This window comes from Chanodichthys erythropterus, chromosome 10, assembly GCF_024489055.1.
Source record: "Chanodichthys erythropterus isolate Z2021 chromosome 10, ASM2448905v1, whole genome shotgun sequence".
NCBI classification, from domain to species: Eukaryota; Metazoa; Chordata; class Actinopteri; order Cypriniformes; family Xenocyprididae; genus Chanodichthys; species Chanodichthys erythropterus.
Window position 1 is genome coordinate 54,779,201 of NC_090230.1, and position 24,977 is coordinate 54,804,177.

Below are 24,977 nucleotides of genomic sequence, written 5' to 3' on the forward strand. Positions count from 1 at the left end.
CATCACGGGTCATACGACTCATTCAAACGAGTCTCGAAGTCAGCTCTCTTTGTTTGTGTCTCTTTGAAATGCTTATGAAATACTGTAATGTTTCAGGAAGGCTGTTTGACTGCTCTGATCATGAGATTTTGAGTTGCTGTTCATCTTGAACAAGCTCAGTGGTTTTGAGGTCTGTCAGTTTTTAGTACCAACCATATGCAGACATCATGCACACATACATGAGTGTGTGTTTTCAGTAAAGCTTTGGAATGAAGAGCACTTTTGAAATTGCAGATATTTTAATTGGATCCAATTTATAAATGGATTCTGGCCCAAAAGATGATTGTGACTTTTTTTTTTTTTTTAACGGGGGTTTGTTATTTCTTTGCATTATGTTCTGCCTTTGATGCCACACAGCTGGTCACGAGTCCACAACCACGAGTCATTCATGAGGTCACTCACATTGATCTGTTTTGAGAGTAGAATGAAAGGACTGAATTCCATGATCAGGTTGTACCCTGGGGTCAACTGCTTTCTTTCTAATTGAAAGTAGTTCACTTGTTGCCACTGATCCAGTACTGCTACTATTACCAATACTGATTATTGATCTGGTAGTTTAATCTGGTATTTTTTTTTTTTCGTTGTTTTTTTTTTAATAAGCCGCTTAAAATGTTGAGCATTGTAGCCAATCACAATATCATATCTGTTGAGTGTGTGAGTGCAATGACCTTTTTGAGGTGCTAGTCAGTAAGTTGGTCAGAATCTGCTTGACACCGCTGAAAACACACAAGGTTTTATTTTGTGCAACAGCAAATCCTTTCATTACAACCGACAAAGTGTAAACGCAATGTAAATAAGTGGTTTTTTTTTTTTTTTTTTTTCTTAAAGTACTTGATTTAAGTTTTTTTTTTTTTTTTTGGATTTCAATTGACCCTTCGCAAAGACCCGCCCCCTTTCGTTACTTCTGCTTTGTCCGACAAGCTATGGCGCTGTCACAAGTTTAAGTCCACCGAGGTTAATCTTCTAACTCCTAACTTCTTTATCAGACAAAATGGCAGATTCTGCTTTCTGATTGGTTAGATTGCTTGTCAATCAAATTCCGGCGAAGGGTCAACTGGTACCGAAAACCGCACAATTTTACTGGTATTGGTACAGATTAATGAAACTTTGGTACTGTGACAAACCTACTCTAAAGATTTATATTTGTAAATATTTGTAAAGTAAAAGGGAAACTAAATGTGATTTGTGTTTTTAATAAATTATTTTATTAAACTTTATTAAATATTTATAATTTAAGTAAGGGATATTAAAAAAACAAGTAGAAAATGTTTCACCCAACTTTACATTAAACCTCATATAAGTTCATCTAAAGTAAATAACCCAAATGGGTCGATTTTTACACTTGTTTTAAGTGTCAAGAACAGAGTTGATTCAAGATGTTGGACCAATGTTGGAGATCAACATTGTTTCGATAGCGTGAGAGACCTTGATTACGTAATGATTATATGCCATTGCTATCTGGGAAGTGCTGCAAACTTAAATACCTGATGTAGATCGGGCAACCAAAGGTGACCTAGCTAGGCAGTCAAAAACATTTCTCTGTCTGCACAGAGAGATGTTTGGACAGATTGTTTGTTTCCTCTTGTTGCAACTGTGGCAAAGTGCTTTTTCTGCATCGACTCTAGTGTGTAACCATGCTTCTAACCAAGTGTAACCATGCTTCTCTCTGCCTTCGTCACTATTTAAGCAGGGGCTTTCGTGTTCAATGTGCTAGATACAGACTCCACGCCAGAGAGATCTTTCTTCTTGATTGCGAATAGCAAACATGCATCATCGACGAATGTCTTAATATTATCGCAAATTAGAAACGGTAGGTGAGATAAAGTCACCATGAAACAAGTGTAAAAATTGACCCATTTGGGTTATTTACTTTACATTAAACCTCATATAAGTTCATCTAAAGTTGGGTGAAACATTTTCTGCTTGTTTTTTTTTATTATCCCTTACTTAAAAAAACAAAAACAAACAAATATTGTGTTCATTATCGCAGATGAATCGCCTTCGATAATGAACGCGATATTGCGTAGCTTGTCAGTGAACTACGGCTCTGTCTATTAAATGCCGCTCCATTTGAAGGCAGGTGATGGTGATTTAGCGGCAATCAGGGAACCGGCTTTACTGACGAAATGTGCGTGACAATCTCATGCGATATATTGCCCAGCCCTACTTAAAAACAAGCAGCTTTACAGTATCAAACATGAAAAACAGTGTCAGTGCCTCATTTCATCAGAAGCACAACTTCATATTGTACTATAAAGCGGCTATCCAGTGTGTTCATGTTTTTACCCACGGAGATCTTACCTCAACAAACTCAACAGATGAAATGAGTCAGACAGGAGTTCCGCATGAAAGAAGGAGTGAGGCTCCCCTCCTATTGCGTTTTGTCACTTACCACTGGTAGTACGAAGGTGTTTTGCAGCTTGAGCGAACTTTTCCTGAGAGTTTGCTTTGGCAAGCTGTTTTCGAACTTCCAAAACAAACTTCGTTTAGGCCTGATTTTGTTCAAAATGACGTCGCATCAGTTCGTTCTTCAATTTCGTTTGAACTATATCGGGGCCTTTATCACAACCTTTGTTTCATGCCGACTTTAATTTCTCCAGTACCAAATGCAAAACCGATAACATTGGTGCTTATTGATACTACTACCGTCTTTAAAAATTAAGCCCTGTGTCCTGTTTAATACCGGGTTTCAGTACCCATCCCTAAATTTTGATATCTTTTCATAAGTGGTCAGTAGTCTGTTAGTGTTTTCCTTTTTATATAATTGGATTTAATGATATTTTAATGCATCAGATTTACATTAGAAATGTATTTGCAACACTTTTTTTGAATGTGCACATGGAACATTAAATTAAATGGGGTGATTTTAATCAAAAAGAAAAGTTATAACACCTTTTAAAGGGTTAGTTCACCCAAAAATAAAAATTCTGTCATTTATTACTCACCCTCATGCCGTTCCACACCCGTAACCTTCTTTAATCTTCAGAACACAAATTAAGATATTTTTGTTCAAATCCGATGGCTCCGTGAGGCCTCCATAGGGAGTAATGTCACTTCCTCTGTCAAGATCCATAAAGGTACTAAAAACAAATTTAAATCAGTTCATGTGAGTACAGTGGTTCAATATTAATATTATAAACCAACGAGAATATTTTTGGTGCGCCAAGAAAGCAAAATAACGATTTATTTAGTGATGACCGATTTCAAAACACTGCTTCAGGAAGCATCGAAGCATTATGAATCAGTGTATCGAATCATGAATCGGATCGCGGTTCAAACCCGCCAAACTGCTGAAATCACGTGACTTTGGTGCTCCGAACTGCAGATTCGACACACACAGATTCACAATGCTCCGATGCTTCCTGAAGAATTGTTTTGAAATTGGTCATCACTGGATAAGTCGTTATTTTGTTTTGTTTTTTGGCGCACCAAAAATATTCTCGTCGCTTTATAATATTAATATTAAACGACTGTACGCACATGAACTGATTTAGATGTGATTTTAGTACCTTTATGGATCTTGGCAGAGGAAGTGATATTACCCTATGGAGGCCTCATGGAGCTATCGGATTTGAACTAAAATATCTTAATTTGTGTTCTGAAGATTAATGAAGGTTACGGGTGTGGAACGGCATGAGGGTAAGAAATAAATGACAGAATTTTCATTTTTGGGTGAACTAACCCTTTAATGTTCTATTATATTGTTTATCTGGTTGGGTAATTCTTTAACGGCAGCGACAGAGAGACGTTAGGGTGAAGAAATACAGGTTCAGTGATGTAATTGAGATTGTCTTTGAGAACTGAGATGACACCTAGTTTCAGTAGTCAGGTGTGGGGATCATGTGAGGCTCGTCCTGTGGGGACCTCGCCCAAGTGGAATCCTCATTCATGTGACGCATTTCCTGGTTCCTCAGATCCAGTTCTTCTCATGTTCTTCTGGTATGTGACGTTTGACCCAGTGTGATAACATCTATTTAGTAAAATCTTTATGTAATCCTTTCCTCTTTGCATAAAGTGGGAAAGTAGTGCATGTCATGTGTACATAAGATTTCCACACAGAGAAAGTTCTGTTAGCTTCCTAGCCAAGGTTTTTCCAGATTTTCACTTATCTGCTCAAGACGAAATCAGTTGTGAAATCTGCTTGAGGAAATCTTTCACCCTAACACAAACTGTCTGTTGACTGGATTTTACCCACAATAATTCAGCAAAATGTGGTAAAGTTCAGGTTACTTAAAGTTTAAAAAACACCACTTTTAAAGTCTCAATAAGAATTTTTAATGCTTGTAGTTTGTTCTTCCCAATATTTCAGTATTTTCAAAAGTCAAAAAATTATATATTTTTTTTCATTACACACATTTTTCTTTACAAAAAAGTTAGAAAACAAATAACTGATTTGGTTTTAATAGTTTAATAATGACTTATACAGTTACATATGAATTTAATATAATTTAGTTTTATTAAATTATTATAGATTGTTTAGCTTTATTTTTTTATAGCTTATTATTTATTTATTATATTAGCTCTATGCCTCCTTCAGTGGCACAAGTTGTCATTCATAAATGTGGCACAAACGACGCAGGTTCATTTTCATGTCTAAGTTTAATACTAAGAGGTTTGTTCAAATGTAAGTAGCAGAAGCAATAGTAAAGGTTATGTATGGCTTAGAAAACACCATTTATAAAACTGAAATTAATAAGTATAGCTGATGCATATTTCTAGAGCGCTTTTGAATGCTGACAGTTGTTGCATCTCGCTTTAACTAACATGCCATCTTTTGTTACGCTGTACTTCGGAAATGTGCCTCCCACATCCAAATCTCATTCTTTGTATAAAGGAAATAATGCTTTCTTTTTAAAGATGAGTTTCAGCCTTTGGGGCATGCATGTACCATGAGTAATCAAAGGAAATGAATTCCCAATGGTTAATTAAAATTTTGCCATTGTTTAGGCATATGGTCTTTTTACTGACGTTTTGGAGCACTGGGCTGGCGGTGGGCTGTTACATTCCCATTCCACTAATGGTCTGAGGCAGTGAGATGAGGCCGTGTTGCCCCCCATATTTAATAGAGCGTAAGAGAGGCCGACACCTCCAGCAGGAGCGTCTCTTACATGAACTATGGGAAGAGCTGCTCTCCGAGCTTTTAGAAATTCCCTTACTGATTCCCTCGTGTGCAGAGCTGAGTTAACACATTACACATGCATGAATAAGAGGCATTTCCTTTACCGATACATCATATGATTTTGTAGGTCATCAAAGGAAGGAAGGGCTAGTAATGTTTTTGCCATTTTATTGATGGTAGTCCAATGGAATTACAGGGAGAGGAGGGAGGGACGGGATCAGGAAATGATGCGAGTGGTCACAACAAAAGGAAATTAACATTTAGGTAAGGCAAATAATAATAATTAATGATAAAAATGATAATAAAAATAATATTGCCATTATATTTTTATTGAATTTATATTGTTGTTTTTTTGTTTAATTGTTAAATTGTTAAAGGTGCCCTAGAATTAAAAATTGAATTTACCTCGGCATAGTTAAATAACAAGAGTTCAGTACATGGAAATGACATACAGTGAGTCTCAAACTCCATTGTTTCCTCCTCCTTATATAAATCTCATTTGTTTAAAAGTCCTCCGAAGAACAGGCAAATCTCAACATAACACCGACTGTTACGTAACAGTCGGGATCATTAATATGTACGCCCCTAATATTTGCATATGCCAGCTCATGTTCAAGGCATTAGACAAGGGCAGCCAGTATTAACGTCTGGATCTGTGCACAGCTGGATCAACAGATTAGGTAAGCAAGCAAGAACAACAGCGAAAAATGGCAGATGGAGCAATAATAACTGACATGATCCATGATATTTTTAGTGATATTTGTAAACTCTTTCTAAATGTTTTTTTAGCATTTGACTAATGTACTGTTAAATGTGGTTAAAGTTACCATCGTTTCTTACTGTATTCACGAAGACAAGTCGTTATTTTCATTTTTTAAACACTTGCAGTCTGTATAATTCATAAAAAAACAACTTCATTCTTTATAAATCTCTCCAACAGTGTGTGTAATGTTAGCATTAGCCCATTAGCCACGGAGCATAGCCTCAAACTCATTCAGAATCAATGTAAACATCAAAATAAACACTGTACTTGCGTGATTAGACATGTTGCATGACGAACACTTTGTAAAGATCCATTTTGAGGGTTATATTAGCTGTGTGAACTTTGTTTATGCTGTTTAAGGCAGTCACGAGCTGAGCACAAGAATTTAAAGGGGCCGCAGCCTGAATCGGCACAAATTAAATGTTGCCCCAAAATAGGCAGTTTAAAAAATTAATAAAAAAAAAATATATGGGGTATTTTGAGCTGAAATTTCAGACACATTCAGGGGACACCTTAGACTTATATTACATCTTTTGAAAACACGTTCTACGGCACCTTTAAGCTGTCTTTCCACTATCTCTGAAAATTTGCGTGTGATTGTGGCATTTCGGACATAATTATTCATAGTGTTTAAATGATAACATTTCATTTCAGCCAAAATATTGGTAATTTTCATCTTACCCTCATTGTTTTGATTAGAATACGTCATATTCAGTTAGGCAGTTGAGCATGAGCAGAGCTGGTCTTATTATTGGGAGATATCGGGGTTTGTGGCTCTACCATTGGAGAAAGCGGCTAACTTGGATCATGTGTTTCCTTGATAACCAACTGATAACCGATTAAGAAGAAAATTGTGAATAGTTGTCTCAAATATCAGTTAAACCGATTATCAGTCTCTATAATTGACATATCTATGTATAATACAACTTTATACTTCTAGTCAAAAATGTCGAGACAACTGGGATGTCCACGTCAGCTAATCAGTTAGTCATCAGTTGATGCAGATATTTTCAAATATCTGCAGATTATTCAGCCTGGCCGATATATATTGTTCTATTACACACTAATAGAAACACAAATTGATGCTGGTTTATCTCCCATTTTATTATCTTTTTTCCCATCGTTCAGTCCTTCCATTACATGGAGCTTGACATGTTGTTTGACATTCATAAGAAAGTGCCAACAGCTCCTCCAACAGTGATGTTTTGGCAGTCAAGTTAGGCAAACTTATCTCTTAGAAGCAAACATGCTCAGACAGCTAAATCGTTCTTCCAGCTTTTAATGGCTGTGGCAATCTTGAAAGCTTCTCCGCTCGTTCTGTGGAGTGCTGGCAAGTGTGTCAGGAAAGACTCCAGGCCCTTCAGACAGAAACAGACAAGAAGGGCACAAGTGGCATTCCAGAGAGGCAGAGGGTGCCGGGATGGCTATTCAAATTGCCCAAGAAATGCCTCTATGAACACTGACACGGTTAACTCAACATTACCTGAGAATTTTTCCATCAAAGCAAGACCAGAACATGAATGCCAGAGAGGGGCTCATAAAGTCCATGGGGGTTCTTTTCTTTTCTTTTTTTTCAAAGTATGACAAGTGTGTGAATGTGACAAATATCCGTAAAAGTGAAACTGCTGTAACTTTGGAAACTAAACCAGTTGGATCAGCTGCCTTGCTATAATGAATAATCAGCTGCCAGTCAAACTGCAAACAAAACAGTAGATCGCTGTTTGAAATAATACATGTGCATGTGTTGCAGCCTTCACTTGGTTATTTGCATACAACTATTTGCAACCTGTAGTCGAGTAACCAGTATTTCACTCAATGTGTGCAAAATAGACCTTGTTCTTGTTGTAGTTTAATTCCCAAATCCCCATTGAAATTTCATGATTGCATCACAGCAAACTAGTGTTGTCAAAATGTCCCTGTAGCATTTTGAGTGGATTCGTAAACACCTCTGATTAGCCATTATGTTCACGCGCTCAACAGATATGTCTGTGAAATGCCAAATTTGATCAACTTAAAAAACATGTTGTAATTAGACATCTTTGACGCTCTTCACCGAGCACTTACACAGATAAACACGGGAGTGTTTTAAAAGCAGGCGTCTTATTTGCTTTCTCTTTATTTAAAAGTCTCTTGTAATTATTGATTGTCACAAATGTATTGACATTTATTTTGCTTTTGGCCATGTGACATTGTCAAGCTATACATTTCTCATTTGAGAATAACTGGCTCCAGAAGGTATCCAATGGGTACTTTATTATGGGCATTATGGGTATGGGTTGATGGACCCCATTGACTTCCATAGTATGGAAAAAATGCTATGACATTGGAACTTGAGAGTGAGTAAATGATGACAGAATTTTCATTTTTGGGTGAACTATTCCTTTAATGTCATCAGTTGCTTTACCACTTGGTGGGAAAAAAATCCTAGAATAAATGCTTAGAAATATTTGCTGCTGCTGAAGTAGGCCACAGAAATCCCAGAAATCTTCCACCTGAAATTCACTATCCAAGCAAAGAAATGAGCATAACATCCTTGGATTTATGAAATGCACAAAATGTAATTATTAAAAGCTGACATATATCTTTTTTTTCAGCCGTCTGCATCTCAACAAGAAGACCCCAGACAAGGTGCCGTACAGCAAACTGGCTGGTGTCTCGCTGCTGAAGCCCCTCAAGGGTGTGGACCCCAATCTAATAAACAATCTTGAGACGTTTTTTGAGCTGGACTATCCCAAGGTACCATCCTCTAAGCTCTTTGACCCTGATGTTACTTACCCTGCTGTTTCGAGTTGCTGACAGTCAAGTCCAAATTATTATTATATCTGTTTGCTATTATGTGTTTGAAACAATCATAATTCTTTCCCCGCCAGTGTTGTTTTTTTAAAAAGTTGCCTGCCACCGCCAGCATTTTTGATGAATTTCATGGCCCCAAGAATATTTTGTTTTGTAAATAACTGCACATGCAATATATCAAAAGATAGATAGTGTCTGCTTTTAGCTTCATACACTTGAATGTGGGTAAGTTTAATTTAAAAAAAGCAACATTTTAAACAAAAAGCTGAGAAAATCACGTTTTTGTCAAAGACTACGTCCAGATGATCAAAACATAGATGAGTAGATCAAGTTCATTAACACCCCCCAAAGCTTCACAGTCCTGTACCTCCTCCTGGGTTTGACATTTCATTTGGTAACATTAGGCAGTTTTGATTTATATGCTGTTCATTGTTTGGTGATTGCGCTTTTTTACATGTGCGTAAATGATGCTTATATCACTTGTTTCTGCTTCTTTTCCGCCTGTGTTTTGATCCGATTCCAAATTGAATAGCATTTTGAAAACAACAAAACAATGAAAGAATGGATGATCTTACCTTTTAAAGATTAAATTTCAATTAAAGGTGCCCTAGAACTTTTTTTTAAAAGATGTAATATAAGTCTAAGGTGTCCCCTGAATGTGTCTGAAGTTTCAGCTCAAAATACCCCATAGATTTTTTTAACTGCCTATTTTGGGGCATAATTAGAAATGAGCCGATTCAGGGTGTGTGGCCCTTTAAATCTGGTGCTCCACGCCCCAAGAGCTCACGCTTGCCTTAAACAACATAAAAAAAGTTCATACAGCTAATATAACCCTCAAAATGGATCTTTACAAAGTGTTCGTCATGCAGCATGTCTAATTGCGTAAGTACAGTGTTTATTTTGATGTTTACATTGATTCTGAATGAGTTTGAGGCTATGCTCTGTGGCTAACGGCTATTGCTACACTGTTGGAGAGATTTGTAAAGAATGAAGTTGTTTATGAATTATACAGACTGCAAGTGTTTAAAAATGAAAATAGCGATGGCTCTCTTGTCTTCATGAATACAGTAATAAACGATGGTAACTTTAACCACATTTAACAGTACATTAGCAACATGCTAAAGAAACATTTCGAAAGACAATTTACAAATATCACTAAAAATATCATGATATCATGGATCATGTCAGTTATTATTGCTCCATCTGCCATTTTTTGCTATTGTCCTTGCTTGCTTACCTAGTCTGTTGATTCAGCTGTGCACAGATCCAGACGTTCTGCCCTTGTCTAATGCCTTTCATCCAGACGTTAATACTGGCTGCCCTTGTGTGTAATGCCTCAATCATGGGCTGACATATGCAAATATTGGGGGCGTACACCCCGACTGTTACGTAACAGTCGATGTTATGTTGAGATTCATCTGTTCTTCGGAGGTCTTTTAAACAAATGAGATTTATATAAGGAGGAGGAAACAATGGAGTTTGAGACTCACTGTATGTCATTTCCATGTACTGAACTCTTGTTATTCAACTATGCCGAGGTAAATTCAATTTTTGAATCTAGGGCACCTTTAAGTAAATGTCCCATACTTCAGTTTGTTTATAAGATTATAAGGTTGTTAAAGATTTGAATGATGTTACTAGATGACTAAACTTCACAGTTTATATTTGTACTATATCTTTTTTTGAGAAGCCAATTTTCACACCTTCATTCTTGAGCACATCCTGTGAAAACCACTGACATGTCCTTTTGTCAGTTTGTGTGCATAGTGACCTTTTAAGAAATGCTGCAAAAGCTTCCTGCCTCTTAATTCATGAAACAAAATCTGAGTAGTTCAAATTGATATTTTAACATTTCATGTAGTTCGGTTAAGTCTTTCCATTGTTCATGTTCATGAAAATACATGTTTTTGTGAAAATGTATATAGATACAGTTGTTTATTCCCCTGTAAGGGATATGTACAGTCCGCCGGATAATATAAAACAAAACCAGATGGAAAAAAATTAAATTCTCATTATGTTTAACAATACTTATTAATACTTTCCTTTTCTTGTGGTCAGTCAGAAAGTGTTGGTGGTATGTTTTAAAACATGAAAAAGCTTGAATCGTACCAAGACGCCTACATAGAAGGTACATGAAACAAAGTTGAAACACTAATCAAAACTACAACCTGAATTCTGGAAATGTTGGGACATTTTTCACATTTGAATGAAATGAAAACTAAGACTTTCAAATCACATGAGCCAATATTTTATTCACAATAGAACATGTATAACATAAATTTTTAAACTGAGAAATTTCACACCTTTATCCACTAAATGAGCTAATTTCAAATTTGATGCCTGCTACAAGTCTCAAAAAAGTTGGCACGGGGGCAACAAAATGCTGAAAAAGCAATACATTTTGAAAAGGTTCAGCTGGGAGAACATCTAGCAACTGATTAACTGATATCAGGTCTGTAACATGATTAGCTATACAAGGGATGTCTTAGAGAGGCAGAGTAAAGATGGGCAGAGCTGTGAAAGAATGCGTAAAAAGATTGTGGAATACTTTAAAAACAATGTGCAAATCTCATCATCTACAGTGCATAACATCATCAAAAGATTCAGAGAAACTGAAGAAATCTCTGTGCGTAAGGGACAAGGTCGAAGACCTTTATTGGAAGCCTGTGGTCTTTGGTTCCTCAGACGACACTGCATCACTCATCGTTGTGATTGTGTCAATGACATTACTAAATGGGCCCAGAAATACTTCCAGAAACCACTGTCGGTAAACACAATCCGCCGTGCCATCTGCAGATGCCAACTAAAACTCTCTCATGCAAAAAGGAAGCCATATTTGAACATGGTCCAGAAGTGCTATCATGTCCTGTGAGCCAAGGCTCATTTGAAATGGACTGTTTCAGAGTGGAAAAGTGCCAGACGAGTCCAAATTTGACCTTCTTGTTGGAAATCACGGACACCGTGTCCTTCAGGTTAAAGAGGAGGGAGACCTTCCAGCATCTTATCAGCGTTCAGTTCAAAAGCCAGCATCTCTGATGGTATGGGGGTGCATAAGTGCATAAGATATGGATGTTGCTTGCATGTTTTGGAAGGGACTATGAATGCTGAAAGGTATAAAAGGTTTTAGAGCAACAAATGCTCCCCTCCGGATGATGTCTAGTTCAGGGAAGGCCTTGTGCATTTCAGCAGGACAATGCAAAACCATATACTGCAGTTATTACAACAGCATGGCTTTGTCGTAGAAGAGTCCGGGTGCTGAATTGGCCTGCCTGCAGTCCATATCTTTCCCCTATAGAGTATGTCAAAAAATGTGTCAAAGATGACCACGAACTCTTCAGCAGCTGGAATCCTACATCAGGCAAGAATGGGACCAAATTTCAACGCCAAAACTCCAGAAACTCATAACCTCGATACCCAGACGTCTTCACGCCGTTTTGAAAAGAAGAGATGCTACACCATGGTAAACATGCCCCCGTCCCAACTATTTTGAGACCTGTAGCAGGTATCAAATTTGAAATGAGCTCATTTTGTACATAAAATTGAAACATTTCTCAGTTTAAACATTTATCTATGTTTGATTGTGAATAAAACATTGACTCATGTGATTTGAAAGTCTTAGTTTTCATTTCATTCAAATGTGAAAAATGTCCCAACATTTCCAGAATTCGGGTTGTAAATTCCCACAACTACCACTGCTTTGCATTTATGTAGATAAAGTTTGTTCTCTGTTTACAGGATATTCCTATTTTACATTCTTAAGGCACTGGAGAGTATATATCAGGTTTTTGAATAGATGTTCGACTATTTTTTTTTTTTTTTTTTTTTTTTTTTTCTGGCAAATTTATGTATCTGAAGCCCATCCCAAAAATCACTTTAGGCTCTGAGCATTTTCAGAGGTAAAACTATACCTTGATGAATCTCACAAAAGCATGTCCAGGTCATATTTTACCCAATAGTTATGCAAAAATAAGACATTGTATTTTGCATAAAGAAACTAAAGCCTACTTAAAGCATTTTGGCAGTAAAAAGAAAAGAAAATGCTGTAAAAACTGTAATATATTATTACAATTTAAAGTATAATTTCTTTGAACGTATTGTAAAATGTCATTTATTCCTTCTAATATAATGATTTAATGCTCAAGAAACATTTAGCATTATTATCAACAGTTGTACTGCTTAATATTTTTATGAAAACCATGAACTGTAAAAATTTTATATTGTAAAGTAGGGTAAAAATGTTTTTAAAAGCAAAATATATCATTGCGTTTTTGCGTGAAATATGATCTGGATATGTTCTTTCAAGTTTCATGAGGTTCACCCATCTAGGAAGTTCATTAAGGTTTCACTAAAGGCAGTGACTCTGTGCTTCAGTAATGAAGAGGTTACCGTAGACATGATGGAAACGTGCAGGGTGCGTCCCCTGGTAATATGTATCTTTGTTGCTGAGCACTGCCACCATCTAATTACAGTGTTTCTATTTTGCATCCTGACTTGAACACAAAGCTTTGGATAAATCACTGATGCTTTTCTAATGAGGAGCTTTTCCAGTTGGGACAACTCTGAGAAATTTCCCTTTGGATGATCGTGCTTAGTTGTAAGCCATCTGTCAGTGCTCCTAAATTAAAAATGAAATAGATCTGGTGTATAATATGAAATGCAATGACCTGCCCTGACCAGAAACTCCAGTCTTCTCAATCTCTTTTGATGAGAGCAGGGTTTGAAATGGTAGTACAAACTTGATTGTTAGTGATGCCTTTACAACTGCACTGCATTTGTTGTATAAACCTGAATCTAATCTGAATTCTTATGACAGTCCAATATAACAGAGAATGTTTTTCAGGTTTTGTCAGGTTTTTCAGTGGCTTTGGTTCTGGAAATGTTTTATTTATTTTTAATGAAGAGAGAAATGAGTTGCATCTTTAGTTTACAAAAAAAAGATCTTTATTGTAAAGTAAAAGTAAAATGCAGCATACATTAAAAACAGTACTACAAATGCTATTATAAATCTTTGCACTTTGATTTTTGGGTCCGTTTATATCAGTCTCTACTTTATCCCACATATTTATCCCAATTAACAAATCAAAACACAGGCAAAAAGGGAGCAGAAACAAGTGATTAAAAGCTTTACTTTTGTACATTGTAGTCTCACTATTTTATCTTTTTGTTCAAAATGTTGCTTTTTTTATTAAACTTACCCACATTCAAGCGTTAAATAATACTTGATGCTAGAATAAAACTAATAATTTTTTTTATTTATTTGTTTGTTTGTTTTTTTTAAAAGCAGAGGCCCTGTTCTTTCTTTTGATATGTTGCATGTTCAGATATTAATACAACAAAATAATCTGGGGGCCATTAATTTTTTTTATTTTTTTTTTTTTTTGAAAATTATCAAAAATGCTGGTGGTGGCTGACAGCTTTTTTTTATTTTTAAAATAAAAAAATAAAAACGCTAGTGGGGAAAGAGTTAAAAGCAGAAATCTAAGGGAGAATTCATTCTCTTTATTACTACAAAACAATAGACTTTATTTATAGCTGTGCTTCCATCCACCTATTTTTATGCGCATTTTGGGATATCGCATAAAAAACTTTGGATGGAAATGCCGAGATGTGCATAAATTCTAAAAATGAGCATACAAAATGTGCTCAATTGAGGCTTTTAAATTTGTCCAGTAAGAAGATATACGCATAAACTATGGAAACGCATTTACGAATAAATCCCTATAAGCATAACAAAAAGCTCATGTGACTTTGCCTCAACAGTGGATATGATTGGATAACTGGACTAACCAGCGAACCAACTGCATTGCACAGCATCTCAAATGTTGGTTTGATCATTCTGAAATGCCTGAACAAACATGGGTATTATTGAGTCATGTGTGACTGAAGGTCGAGACTTTCTTTAGTTTGTCCTACCGATCAAAGTTTAATGATGACTCTATTGTTGATAGAGGTAGATAAACCTTCACTGCTCTCCCTGTGCTCCACTCAAGGGATTTGGGGACAATGTGTTATGAACAGACATGACGGGGTACATTATTTCTGCAGTGATGCATTCAGACGTGCAGCTCTGCAGATGGGATATTCTGCTCTACTTCCCATCACACAGTTGTTTGAACAGCCCAGATGTTGATTCCTCCTTCTGCTGCTCCTCCTTGTTGGATTGGGGAAGTGCTTCCCCTGTTTAGCAGCATTCCTTGTGATATTTTTTTTTTCTTCTTTCTTTTTTTCCCCAAATGAACAACAGGAGGTGAAAATGCTTTTCTTAAAGCACCCACTGTGAAAGAAGCAGATCTAGTCATCTAAATGGTCAAGACATCCAGAAAATTTCCCTTTTGAATAATTTCCTCTTAATCACATTGCAAAACAAGCTATTTCCTTGTACACACTGCATGTGAAACTACTACTGACGCCACACAATCGCAACCAATCACATGTTTTTTATTCATCAGTTAGTTTCAGTCTATTCTTCTGATTGGACAAGCAATGTTCTGATGACTTATTCCTTATCTGTGTTCATGGTGTTCCAGACAGTCTGTATAATTCTCAGACTCGCAACAATTGATCCTGCTTTGACTTTGTTTGGAACTTTTTTGTAGATATGTAGATATGGAAGCATAATAATTCGGTACCATTTTTATTATCAGCCGATATTTATGTATGATTTTATTGGTACAATGTCGGGTATTTGCACATGCTGATTTCTCCTATTTTAGATTATGGCAGAAGCCACTTGAATCTTTAAAAACAAATGTTTATTTAATAACACTGTTAAATGTAATTTTAAGCAAATGATTATCTATTTTTCATACTGGAAACGTAATGTTATCTTGTACTGTAAATTATAATGTTATGCCGCCTAAATCCATTTGTAGCATTTTAAACAATTTATTTTAGTTTTAAATTATTTATACAAAATATGATAGATTTGTAGTATTGGCTGTAACATGAAAAATGTCATTGGCTTATTAAATTTTGGTATTAAAGTTTACCATTAAAAGTCAGCTGTGCTGGCCTTATGAATTGAAGTATTTTTTTAAATAGGTTTCAGGATAATTTTGTTGCGCTTTATTTTACAGTCCTGCTTCCCATGTTCATACTATGTACTTATAGTGTAAAGTGAAATATCTCTTCTAGACCACACAAGCCAATACTGCATCAGCATTACTAGATGAGTCCATATATAGACCGATTTCTCCAGTTCTTTAATTCAGGCCTAATCAAATCAAAACAAGTGCAAATGCATCTTTAATTTCTCTTCAGAGACATTAAATAGCTTCCCTCTTTTAAGCAGATGCCATGAAGCTCTTGCCTTGTGCATTTACAAGAGGAATTAAAATTTTCAGCCAATTCTAGCTTTAAAAAAATGCTTCATGTCCTATTGAATCGTTCCAAGACTCTCAAATTCAAGTGCATTAGGAAGGAAAAATTAAAAATAATGAATTGCCTTCAACAGACATGCCAGTAAGTCTCTTCCTTCCCAGCATGTTTGTTCCTGACTTAATTCCTGGACATTACAGGCATTCCACAGAACTACAATTTACATATTTATTTTTAACCCTTCTGTGGATGATGGATGATGGATCTTTTGTGTTTACAAGTCTTGCAAGATTTGTGATTTCAACAGTTGAGCATCATAGCTATTAAAATATAATATTTAGGACACAATTTTAGCATTTCAAGGCATATGCTGTGAAATTTGGCCCCCAAGATTGCATATCTGCTATCTCTAGGGCAGTTGTTTAATGCGCTCGTTCTTATCTTTTACTGTACGTCAAGCACTGCCATCACTCTGTCTTGCCTAAACATGGTCATACAGTGGTATAATTAATGACTTTTCTTTATTCCTTTTTCCTCCCACCAAGATAATGCACAAAATAAATTAGGTTAAAAATCTCATCTACCAGGCAATGTCTAGAAACATTTCAGTTAAAATGGAAAAATGATTTTTGTTTGAATATTAGTTCAATCTTTCTCATTTAATCTCATTTTTTTATCGTAATTTGGCATGTAAGGTAGGAAAAGATAATTATTAATAACGATTTATTGCAATTTTGCGATTCCTAGGCAGGGCTTGATTTGTGCTGGAACAAGCCAGACCTGGATTAATTTGGGGGATCCCACATCTCATACATCACTGAAAGATATTTATGACCTGTGTATATATGTTCAGGAAAATTATATAATTATAACTATAATAATGATAATGTTCTTAATAACTTGCTATGTTAAATTTATATATTAAAAAAAAAAATAAAAAAAAATAGTGGAAGAAATGTAGCTACAAATTGGTCCATGCCATGTTTTGGCAATGATTTATTGGGTTTGACCACTATTCGCCTTTCCAATGCATGACAAGCAAAGTATATTGAAAATATATATGATCTTTGATGCAAAAATTTCAGAAAACCACTTCACACAACAGAAGCGCAAGTTGCTATGGATATTTTCACATTTGAGTCCTCTTCAAATCTTTGCTTGCAGAGCTGGCTTTTTCAAGTTCTAGCTGAGCACGTTAACGTGATTATTACACATTATATCTTGAGGAAACTTATCATGATGGAGCCAATTACTTCGGAGAGAGTTATTTGTGCTGTTGGACATTGTTTTATTAAGTGCTGCGAGGAAACGCAGAACAACTGCTGAAAGATGGGGCCTTATGCACATACGCAGGTGATTAAAGTTTTTAGAATTCCATTGGAATGTCAAGGGCTATGTTGGTCAGACCTTTTGTTGTGCTTAATGCAAAATGCCATGGTGTTTTGTAGGGCTGGGCATTGTTTCAATATAATTTGTTTCTATATTGAAAGATGTTTTTATATATAAAAATTAAAGAACTGAATATGCGATATAGTGCATATATTTATCAAAATGCTCCTCTAGAGTTCATTTTTCTAGCTGATTAACACATTTTGAATGGCTTTTCTGAGGTAAATGTAACATTGTGTGCCAAATTGTTTACAATCTGTTTTATTGACATTTTTCGGTGGTTGAAACAGTGGTTGAGCGATTTACATGAGACATGATACAGATTTCAGTAAGTTGTACTGTATCTTTAAACATACTTTCTGATGTTCATTCATGTTTATTTCATGCTGTAACAAGTAGTAAAGGGGAAGAGATGATCCTTTTACTTGCTCTCTGTGCTGCCACTTTGCTTGATCTGAGACGGCAACAGCGATGTCACGCCACATTAAAGGGTTAGTTCACCCCAAAATGAAAATTCTGTAATTAATTACTCACCCTCTTGTCGTTCCAAACCCGTAAGACCTTTGTAACTACAACTAAAACGTACCTCACAGAGCTACCAAGAGGGCTCCAATAAAAGAATATTTATTCAGTCAAATCATACAAATAATACAAATAAAAAGACTTTCAAAATTGATTGGATAAACAAATGAGTAAATTATAAGGCCATCTTACTTCCCTTTATCATATAAGTACATATTCCGGTTCATCGACATCCCATAATAGTTGTGTCCACCTGATGTGTGTAAATAATTTTTAATTGGAACATCTTATCTAACTCCCTAACTTCTTCTCGGTCTAACTGACCTTGACTACAGAAACTTTAGATTAGCTTTAGAACATCAAAGAAAGATGGATAGGCATACAAAACAATATATCTCAGTCTTTACCAAATGTATGACAGAAAAGTTACCCAATACTTAGACATAAAAATAAAAAGTAGCATGTATATCTCCGTGCTCATCAATCAAAATCTATCCCTTACATGTATGGCATAACCTCTTTTGGGCAGCGACCTGCTTGAAACCTTCGGTTCACCCCCTTACATTCTTAGACTGTTAGCACTTTTTGAAATCTCCCTCTGTCAGAAACAACATATCTTAAAAACGATAAAGGATAGGAAATCTGTTTAACACATGCAATGGCTACACACATATCTATATGTCAACAAACAAATAAAATTTTCTCATGATTTAAAGGTTATGCAAACATCATGTAAGGAAATCTATGTAATTCATGTAAGATTAACAAAATTAATCCTGTATAAGCAACAACATTGATTGAACACACATAAGAAAGAATATTTCTCTTGCAGAACACAAATTAAGACATTTTGAAGAAATCCAAGCGCTCTCTGACTCCTCAATAGACAGCAGTTTAATTACCACTGTCAAGGTCCAGAAAGGTACTAAAGACTACAAAGGTTCAACCTTAATTTTGAAGCGGCGAGAATACATTTTGTGCGCAAAAACAAAACATTCAACAATCTCTTCTGTCATTATCCTTACAAAGTTGACGCAGTAAGCACAGTGAAGGCTTCCATGTTTACGTCCGAACGCTGACTCCGTATTGGCAAAAGCTGATCATGTGAGAAGCACGACACGTACGTGTGATGCTGACGAAGGAGCTGGCCAATAATGAGTCGCGTTCTGATGTAAACACGGAAGCCTGCACTGTGCTTACTGCGTCAACTGCGTAAGGATTAATGACAGAAGAGATTGTTGAATGTTTTGTTTTTGCGCACAAAATGTATTCTCGCCGCTTCAAAATTAAGGTTGAACCTTTGTAGTCTTTAGTACCTTTCTGGGCCTTGACAGTGGTAAGTAAACCGTTGAGGAGTCAGAGCTCTCAGATTTCATCAAATATTTTAATTTGTGTTCTGAAGATGAACAAAGGTCTTACGGGTTTGGAATGACATGAGGGTGAGTAATGAACTAACCTTTTAAAGAGCACCAAAACAGTAGTTTTTGATTATGATTGTGTTTTCAGCTACCAATATGAGTGTATTACTCTCAGTTGAGTTAAAAACATTTTTGCCATGTTTAAATCCAGCTGAATTTAACACAGTCAACTTCTGAATGAGTCTGTGAAAGTCTGAAAAAAATCTGTTGAATAAACATGCTGGTCAGTCCAGGCTCCCAGGAATTTAGTAAATGACGCACCCAACACAATGGAATGAGATCTGGATCTGAACATCATGAGGGCCAGATGTGCTGATTAAGACCATTTACTTGTGCATACGTACTTGTTCTTAAACAAACAAACATAATCTATTCCCATGCTAATGTTCATAGAGAGGTCTGCTTAATATCCTCAAAGTCCTTGGATTAGATGCATGTTTTAAGGACATTTCTGAATTCAGGAACATGCTTCTCTTACAATATGGCTCATTGAAGTAAGAACACTATGTTTGCAGTAGGTTTTGTCATCTGCCGGTTTGAGTGGCTGTTTCATTTTGCATTACAGCAGCCAGGATTACTGTGTGTCATGGTGGTTTGCCTAGTTCAGTGTTTGTCTTTGTATTCTGTTGACGGACACACCTCCCCTACAGTATATTGTATGTTGCCTGCCATGTCCACCCACCCAATCCACTCCTCATTTGGCATTCAACTTCCTTTGAAAGCAGGAAATAACAGTGTTCTTTTGGCAATTAACTTTCCTGGAATAGACACCTAGACCTCTAAATTAATAATGCCAGGAGGGACATTAGCTCTGGGCTTTTTAAAGGGAGAAATGCTGATTATAACAGACAGTGGAGGTCAGGAAAATGGCCGTAGGTGACCTGTACCTTTTCTAGTGTGATTACTCCGTTAAATTTAGAAACCTTGGTCTTCCTTTTCATTACCACTTTTGTGTTTGACTGAGATTGTAAGGATTCTGTTCTCTTATTTCCAAATGAAATAGCACAACAAGGGTTTTTGCTGCTTTTTTTTAAAGGTTTTTTATTTTTTTTATATTAATATACAGGTCAATGATAAATAAGAGGAAAGGGGAAAGATCTCTTTAAAATCTAGTTTAAAATGCATGTTCCAACTTTAAACAAATGTCAACAAACGTTTTTTGTAACCAAATTTAAATATAATGTCTTGAAAGTGAAGTCGTACATTTTCCTTCATTGTTATACCACATGATTTTAATTTAAACCTTGCCTGCATACGTGTTGTGTTGTAATGTTTTCAAATATTAAGTTTTTAATAAAATAATTGTATTAACAAACCATATTAACAGGATGGTGACGTTTTTGCACCAAAAAATATCAAAATGGTTTAATTCAGAAATGAAAAAAATGTTCATCATACAAAATGTGTCAAGCCATTGATCATGTGAATTGCATTTGTAAGGTATTTAATAGTATTTTTATGTTTTATATAATAATGTAACTTCCTGAAACACAAGCATCTAGATTTTGCTGTCTTCAAGATCTATGAGGATGAAGCATGTATTGCACACTTGATTTTCCCTGTTTTTCCATCTCACACTCTCTGACGTTAGTATTCTACTAGCTGTCATCTGTTATATTGTTTCACAACCTGTTGTTTAGTCTAACAAGCTCCCTCATTCAGCCAAAACAGACATAGCGACTCGGCTGATCTCTGCACAGTTCATCAGATTTCTTACACTGCATCTAAGTTGGATGGGCTGCTCCCAGACGGGTCTATAAATGATTGAATAAAAGCCTCCCACTCTTTCAGTGCAGCACTATTACCCCGCTTGAGGTTACTGTCGCATACCCGCATCTCTGGACACACAGAAAAGGCCCTTTGTCTTTCTGCTCCCGTGTCCGGCGCCATAGCCATGGCAACATGGTCGCTATGGAGTGTTATGAGATGGCTAGAGGGGGGACTGGTGTCTCTTGTCAGAGCGCAGGCCTGTTCTTTCTCACTTTAGCCCTGGTACGACTCCAAGCCTCAAACAGCCTTTCCTGAAAGCTTTTGTTATGTGGCCTGCCACGCTTTCTTTACTGGTACATTCAATAGAGTGCTGGAAGTTCAGTGTTGTCAGCTCAGATGCAGCGAGCAAGATCAATAGAAAATCGAGTGACTATTTCAGAGCAGGCTTGTGGATTCTTTGAATTTTCTGATGCTTTATAAGGGACAGATTCTCTTTAACACTTTTTTTCATTATATTTTTGGCAGATGCTGTTAGCATCCCAGTGTTTATTACTATTTTGGGTGTATCATTATTCTGTTATTTACATTTCTGTGAAAAATGGCGAGCGTAGGTGAGAGCTTTGCTGTAGAGCTGCACGAATCTGGATAAATTGAATTTTTTTTTTGTTTTTGTTTGTTTAAAATGGATATCACGATTCACTGATTCTGAACAGACAACTAAACAAAATAACGTCATTTACTAGAGGTTCTTACAAATGTTAATTGCTGCAGTCTATTTAAAATGTTTTATTGAATCTGAATAAATTACATTTAAAAAATCGGTTTGAATGAATGATTCAATGACTCACTCATAAACACTTCACTTGTTTCATAACTGGATGAATCAGCATTTTTTTGAATGAATCTCTTGAATGAATTATTCAATAACACATTGATTGTAAGAAATGTTTCTTGAGTAGCAAATCAGCTTATAAGAATGATTTCTGAAGGATCATGAAGGCTGGGGTAATAATGCTGCAAATTCAGCTTTGATTACTGGAAGAAATTATATTTTTAAAATCTGTTCCAACAGAAAAAAAGAAAGAAATATTGTGAAATGTTACAATTTAAAAGCCTATTGCCTATTTTCTGTATTTTTGGTCAATAAATGCAGCCTTGGTGAGCAGTAGACTTCTTTTTAAAAACATTAAAATGTTATCAAGCCCAAAGTTTTGAACGGTAATGCAAATAACTTTTGTTATTATTGGCTAACCACTTTGCTCTTTGTGAAATTAATATAATGTGAAAACTCATTTAACTATAGTGATAGACTGTCGTATTTGGCCATTTTTAATTTAAACCAACATGATGTTGTGCTGTATTATGGGGAATTGAACAGCACCAGCGTGTCTGAACTGTTTCAGTTTACATCAGCCTCCAAGTGTATTATTATTCCATAATCACATTAATGATATTTTCTCTTTGACAAATGGACTGAGTTGCTTAAAATTGTTTCTGCCTTTTTTCCCCACAGTATGAAATTCTGCTCTGTGTTCAAGACCATGACGATCCAGCCATTGATGTTTGTAAGAAGCTTCTGGGCAAATATCCGAATGTTGATGCCAGGTTATTTATAGGTAAGTCTTTGATAATTATCTCTTTTTATGTTAAGTGAAGACAGTAACGGAGAAAAATCAGGCAGTTTCATGCTGAGGTACATCTTGTCCCTCATGGATTGGTTTCTCTTTGTCAGTTTTGTTTAGTCGTGCGCAGGGAAAAGGCAGGGTCTCTGAGGAGTCCCTTAAGAGGAACGCGGAGACCCGCGTGTGCACCACAACTCAGCTGTGTATATGCAAATGCAGCTTTTGGAGTGGATATTGATTCTTGCTCATTAGGAACAGCTGGTGACTGGGGCTGGTGTCTCTCCGGGGTCCTGTTATCCGCCCCGCTGCCTCAGCCAGTCTGTTACTGCACAAGCAGTCATGGGAGATTGGTCCTGGACATGTCATCCACTGCTTTGTATCAACCTGAAGCCATGTTAGAAAACATGTAACGTTTGCAAGGTTTTGTTGGTTTAAACATCTGCAAGTTGTTTACTGAACCAGCCACTCAGACGGCAGAAAAGCGTGCTGCGCGTTAGTGCTCTCTGAGGCCTCATCGTCAAATGATCGTCAGGCATTCGGGTTTTAAAGAGGATCTGCTTTATTGATTGATATTAGGGCTGTTCTGGTTTATTACGAAATTGCTTGATCATGTTAAGCAAGCTAATTGTGTTTTTATATATAATATAATATAATTTTATTATTGTTGTCATTAAATATAACTGTTATCAATGTACAATTTGATTTCCAGTCACAGATTTTAATTGAATATATCATTGTAATTAAATTCAAATGGTATGAACATAATTCACTATTAAATTTTTTTCACTGATTGAAATAAATATAAATATTAGATGAAAAACCAAAAAAAAAAAAAAAAAAAGTTGCCTTGTATAAAATATTTATAAAATTATAGAAGCACATAACAGAAATACTAAAATGAAAACTGAAAATATAAAAATAAAGCTATAAATACTAAAACAGCACTGATACCAGAATTTATCTAGACCTGAGACCAGGATTGCATTATAAAACTGCAAAAGGAATAATCATTATTTTCATTACTATAATATTCAGATGGACTGGGAATTAGAATGTGGACCCTATCATAACTAAACTAGACCAAATGAGAAATATTTTAACATTTAAAATGTTTTCTAATATATTTCAGTATCTAGAATATTATTCAAGCCATTCTTACTATGAACACATCTGTAACTGACAGTTACAATTAAATTGAGTATAGCTGCGAGCAGCAGTTATCGGGGTTCAAGCACTTTAAGGCTTTTAAGCACATAAAAGGTATTATATTTTACTTATCAAACATCTAAGCGCTTGGAGCACAGATGGAAAAGACCATTTATAGTCAATACAGGCAATTTACTAAGAAAAAAATGTTTTTTAAAGGTTTTTTGACAGTTAAAGTGCCACCTATTGCCCGATCTTCACCAGTTGTTTTGGGTGTCCACAGAGTGTGCCCATACATATGTGTGCCAAATTTGGTGAAAATATCTCATTTCGTTTTGAAGTTATAGACACTTGTGTATATAAGAGACCCATGAGTGACTTTGATTGGCACTAATTTGATAACCACAATTATTTATTTGAACAAATCAAAGTTTAACGATTATAATCGTTTTATTCAGTCATTTATAGCCCTCATGGAGGTCATTATTTTTGACACTATATCTCTTTTATCTTGTTTTAGGAGGTAAGAAAGTTGGCATCAATCCAAAAATAAATAACCTCATGCCAGCTTATGAAGGGGCAAGGTATGAACTTGTCTGGATCTGTGACAGCGGCATTCGAGGTAAGTTTGCCCATCTTATGCTCTGGCCTTAAGGGTGAATATTGTACAAAATGCCTATTCTTTACTTTTACTTTTTTCTTGTGAAAAAATAAATAAATAAATAATGGGGTGAAAAATTAGCAGGATATGTTTTCAAGAGGTTCACCCTTGTACAACTCTGAGATGCTGTCAGTGCTAATCATGAGCTAATATTCAACAGTGAAGCCAGACACTCTAACTGATATGGCTAATCAGATGACGGAGAAGGTTGGACTGGTTCACGGCCTTCCTTACGTGGCAGACAGACAAGGATTTGCCGCCACATTGGAGCAGGTCAGGAGCCTTCACATCTAACCTTCTACATTCTTTGTCGGAACAGTGTCGTAGACCTTTGTCTTGCTTTGGGAAGCTTTGGTTTTATTAGACTGCTTGTGAACCGACATCATTGCTTATTGTACCCGTGTATTATGTGTATAAGGAAGGGTGTTCTGTCCTGTCACGCTGCAATAAAACTGCTTAGTTGTGGCTCTGTTGTTAG

General features: G+C 35.9%; 1 protein-coding gene across 1 annotated transcript in view; it reads left to right on the top strand.

Moving 5' to 3' along the window:
- The window catches only part of ugcg (UDP-glucose ceramide glucosyltransferase), a 32,466-nt gene that overhangs the window by 1,378 nt on the left and 6,111 nt on the right, over window positions 1–24,977 (top strand). Inside the window, exons 2-5 of the mRNA XM_067398247.1 lie at window positions 8,516–8,657; window positions 22,584–22,686; window positions 24,359–24,460; window positions 24,660–24,772. Of these exons, the coding sequence (XP_067254348.1) occupies window positions 8,516–8,657; window positions 22,584–22,686; window positions 24,359–24,460; window positions 24,660–24,772 (460 nt within the window). The remainder of the gene's footprint in view (window positions 1–8,515; window positions 8,658–22,583; window positions 22,687–24,358; window positions 24,461–24,659; window positions 24,773–24,977) is intronic.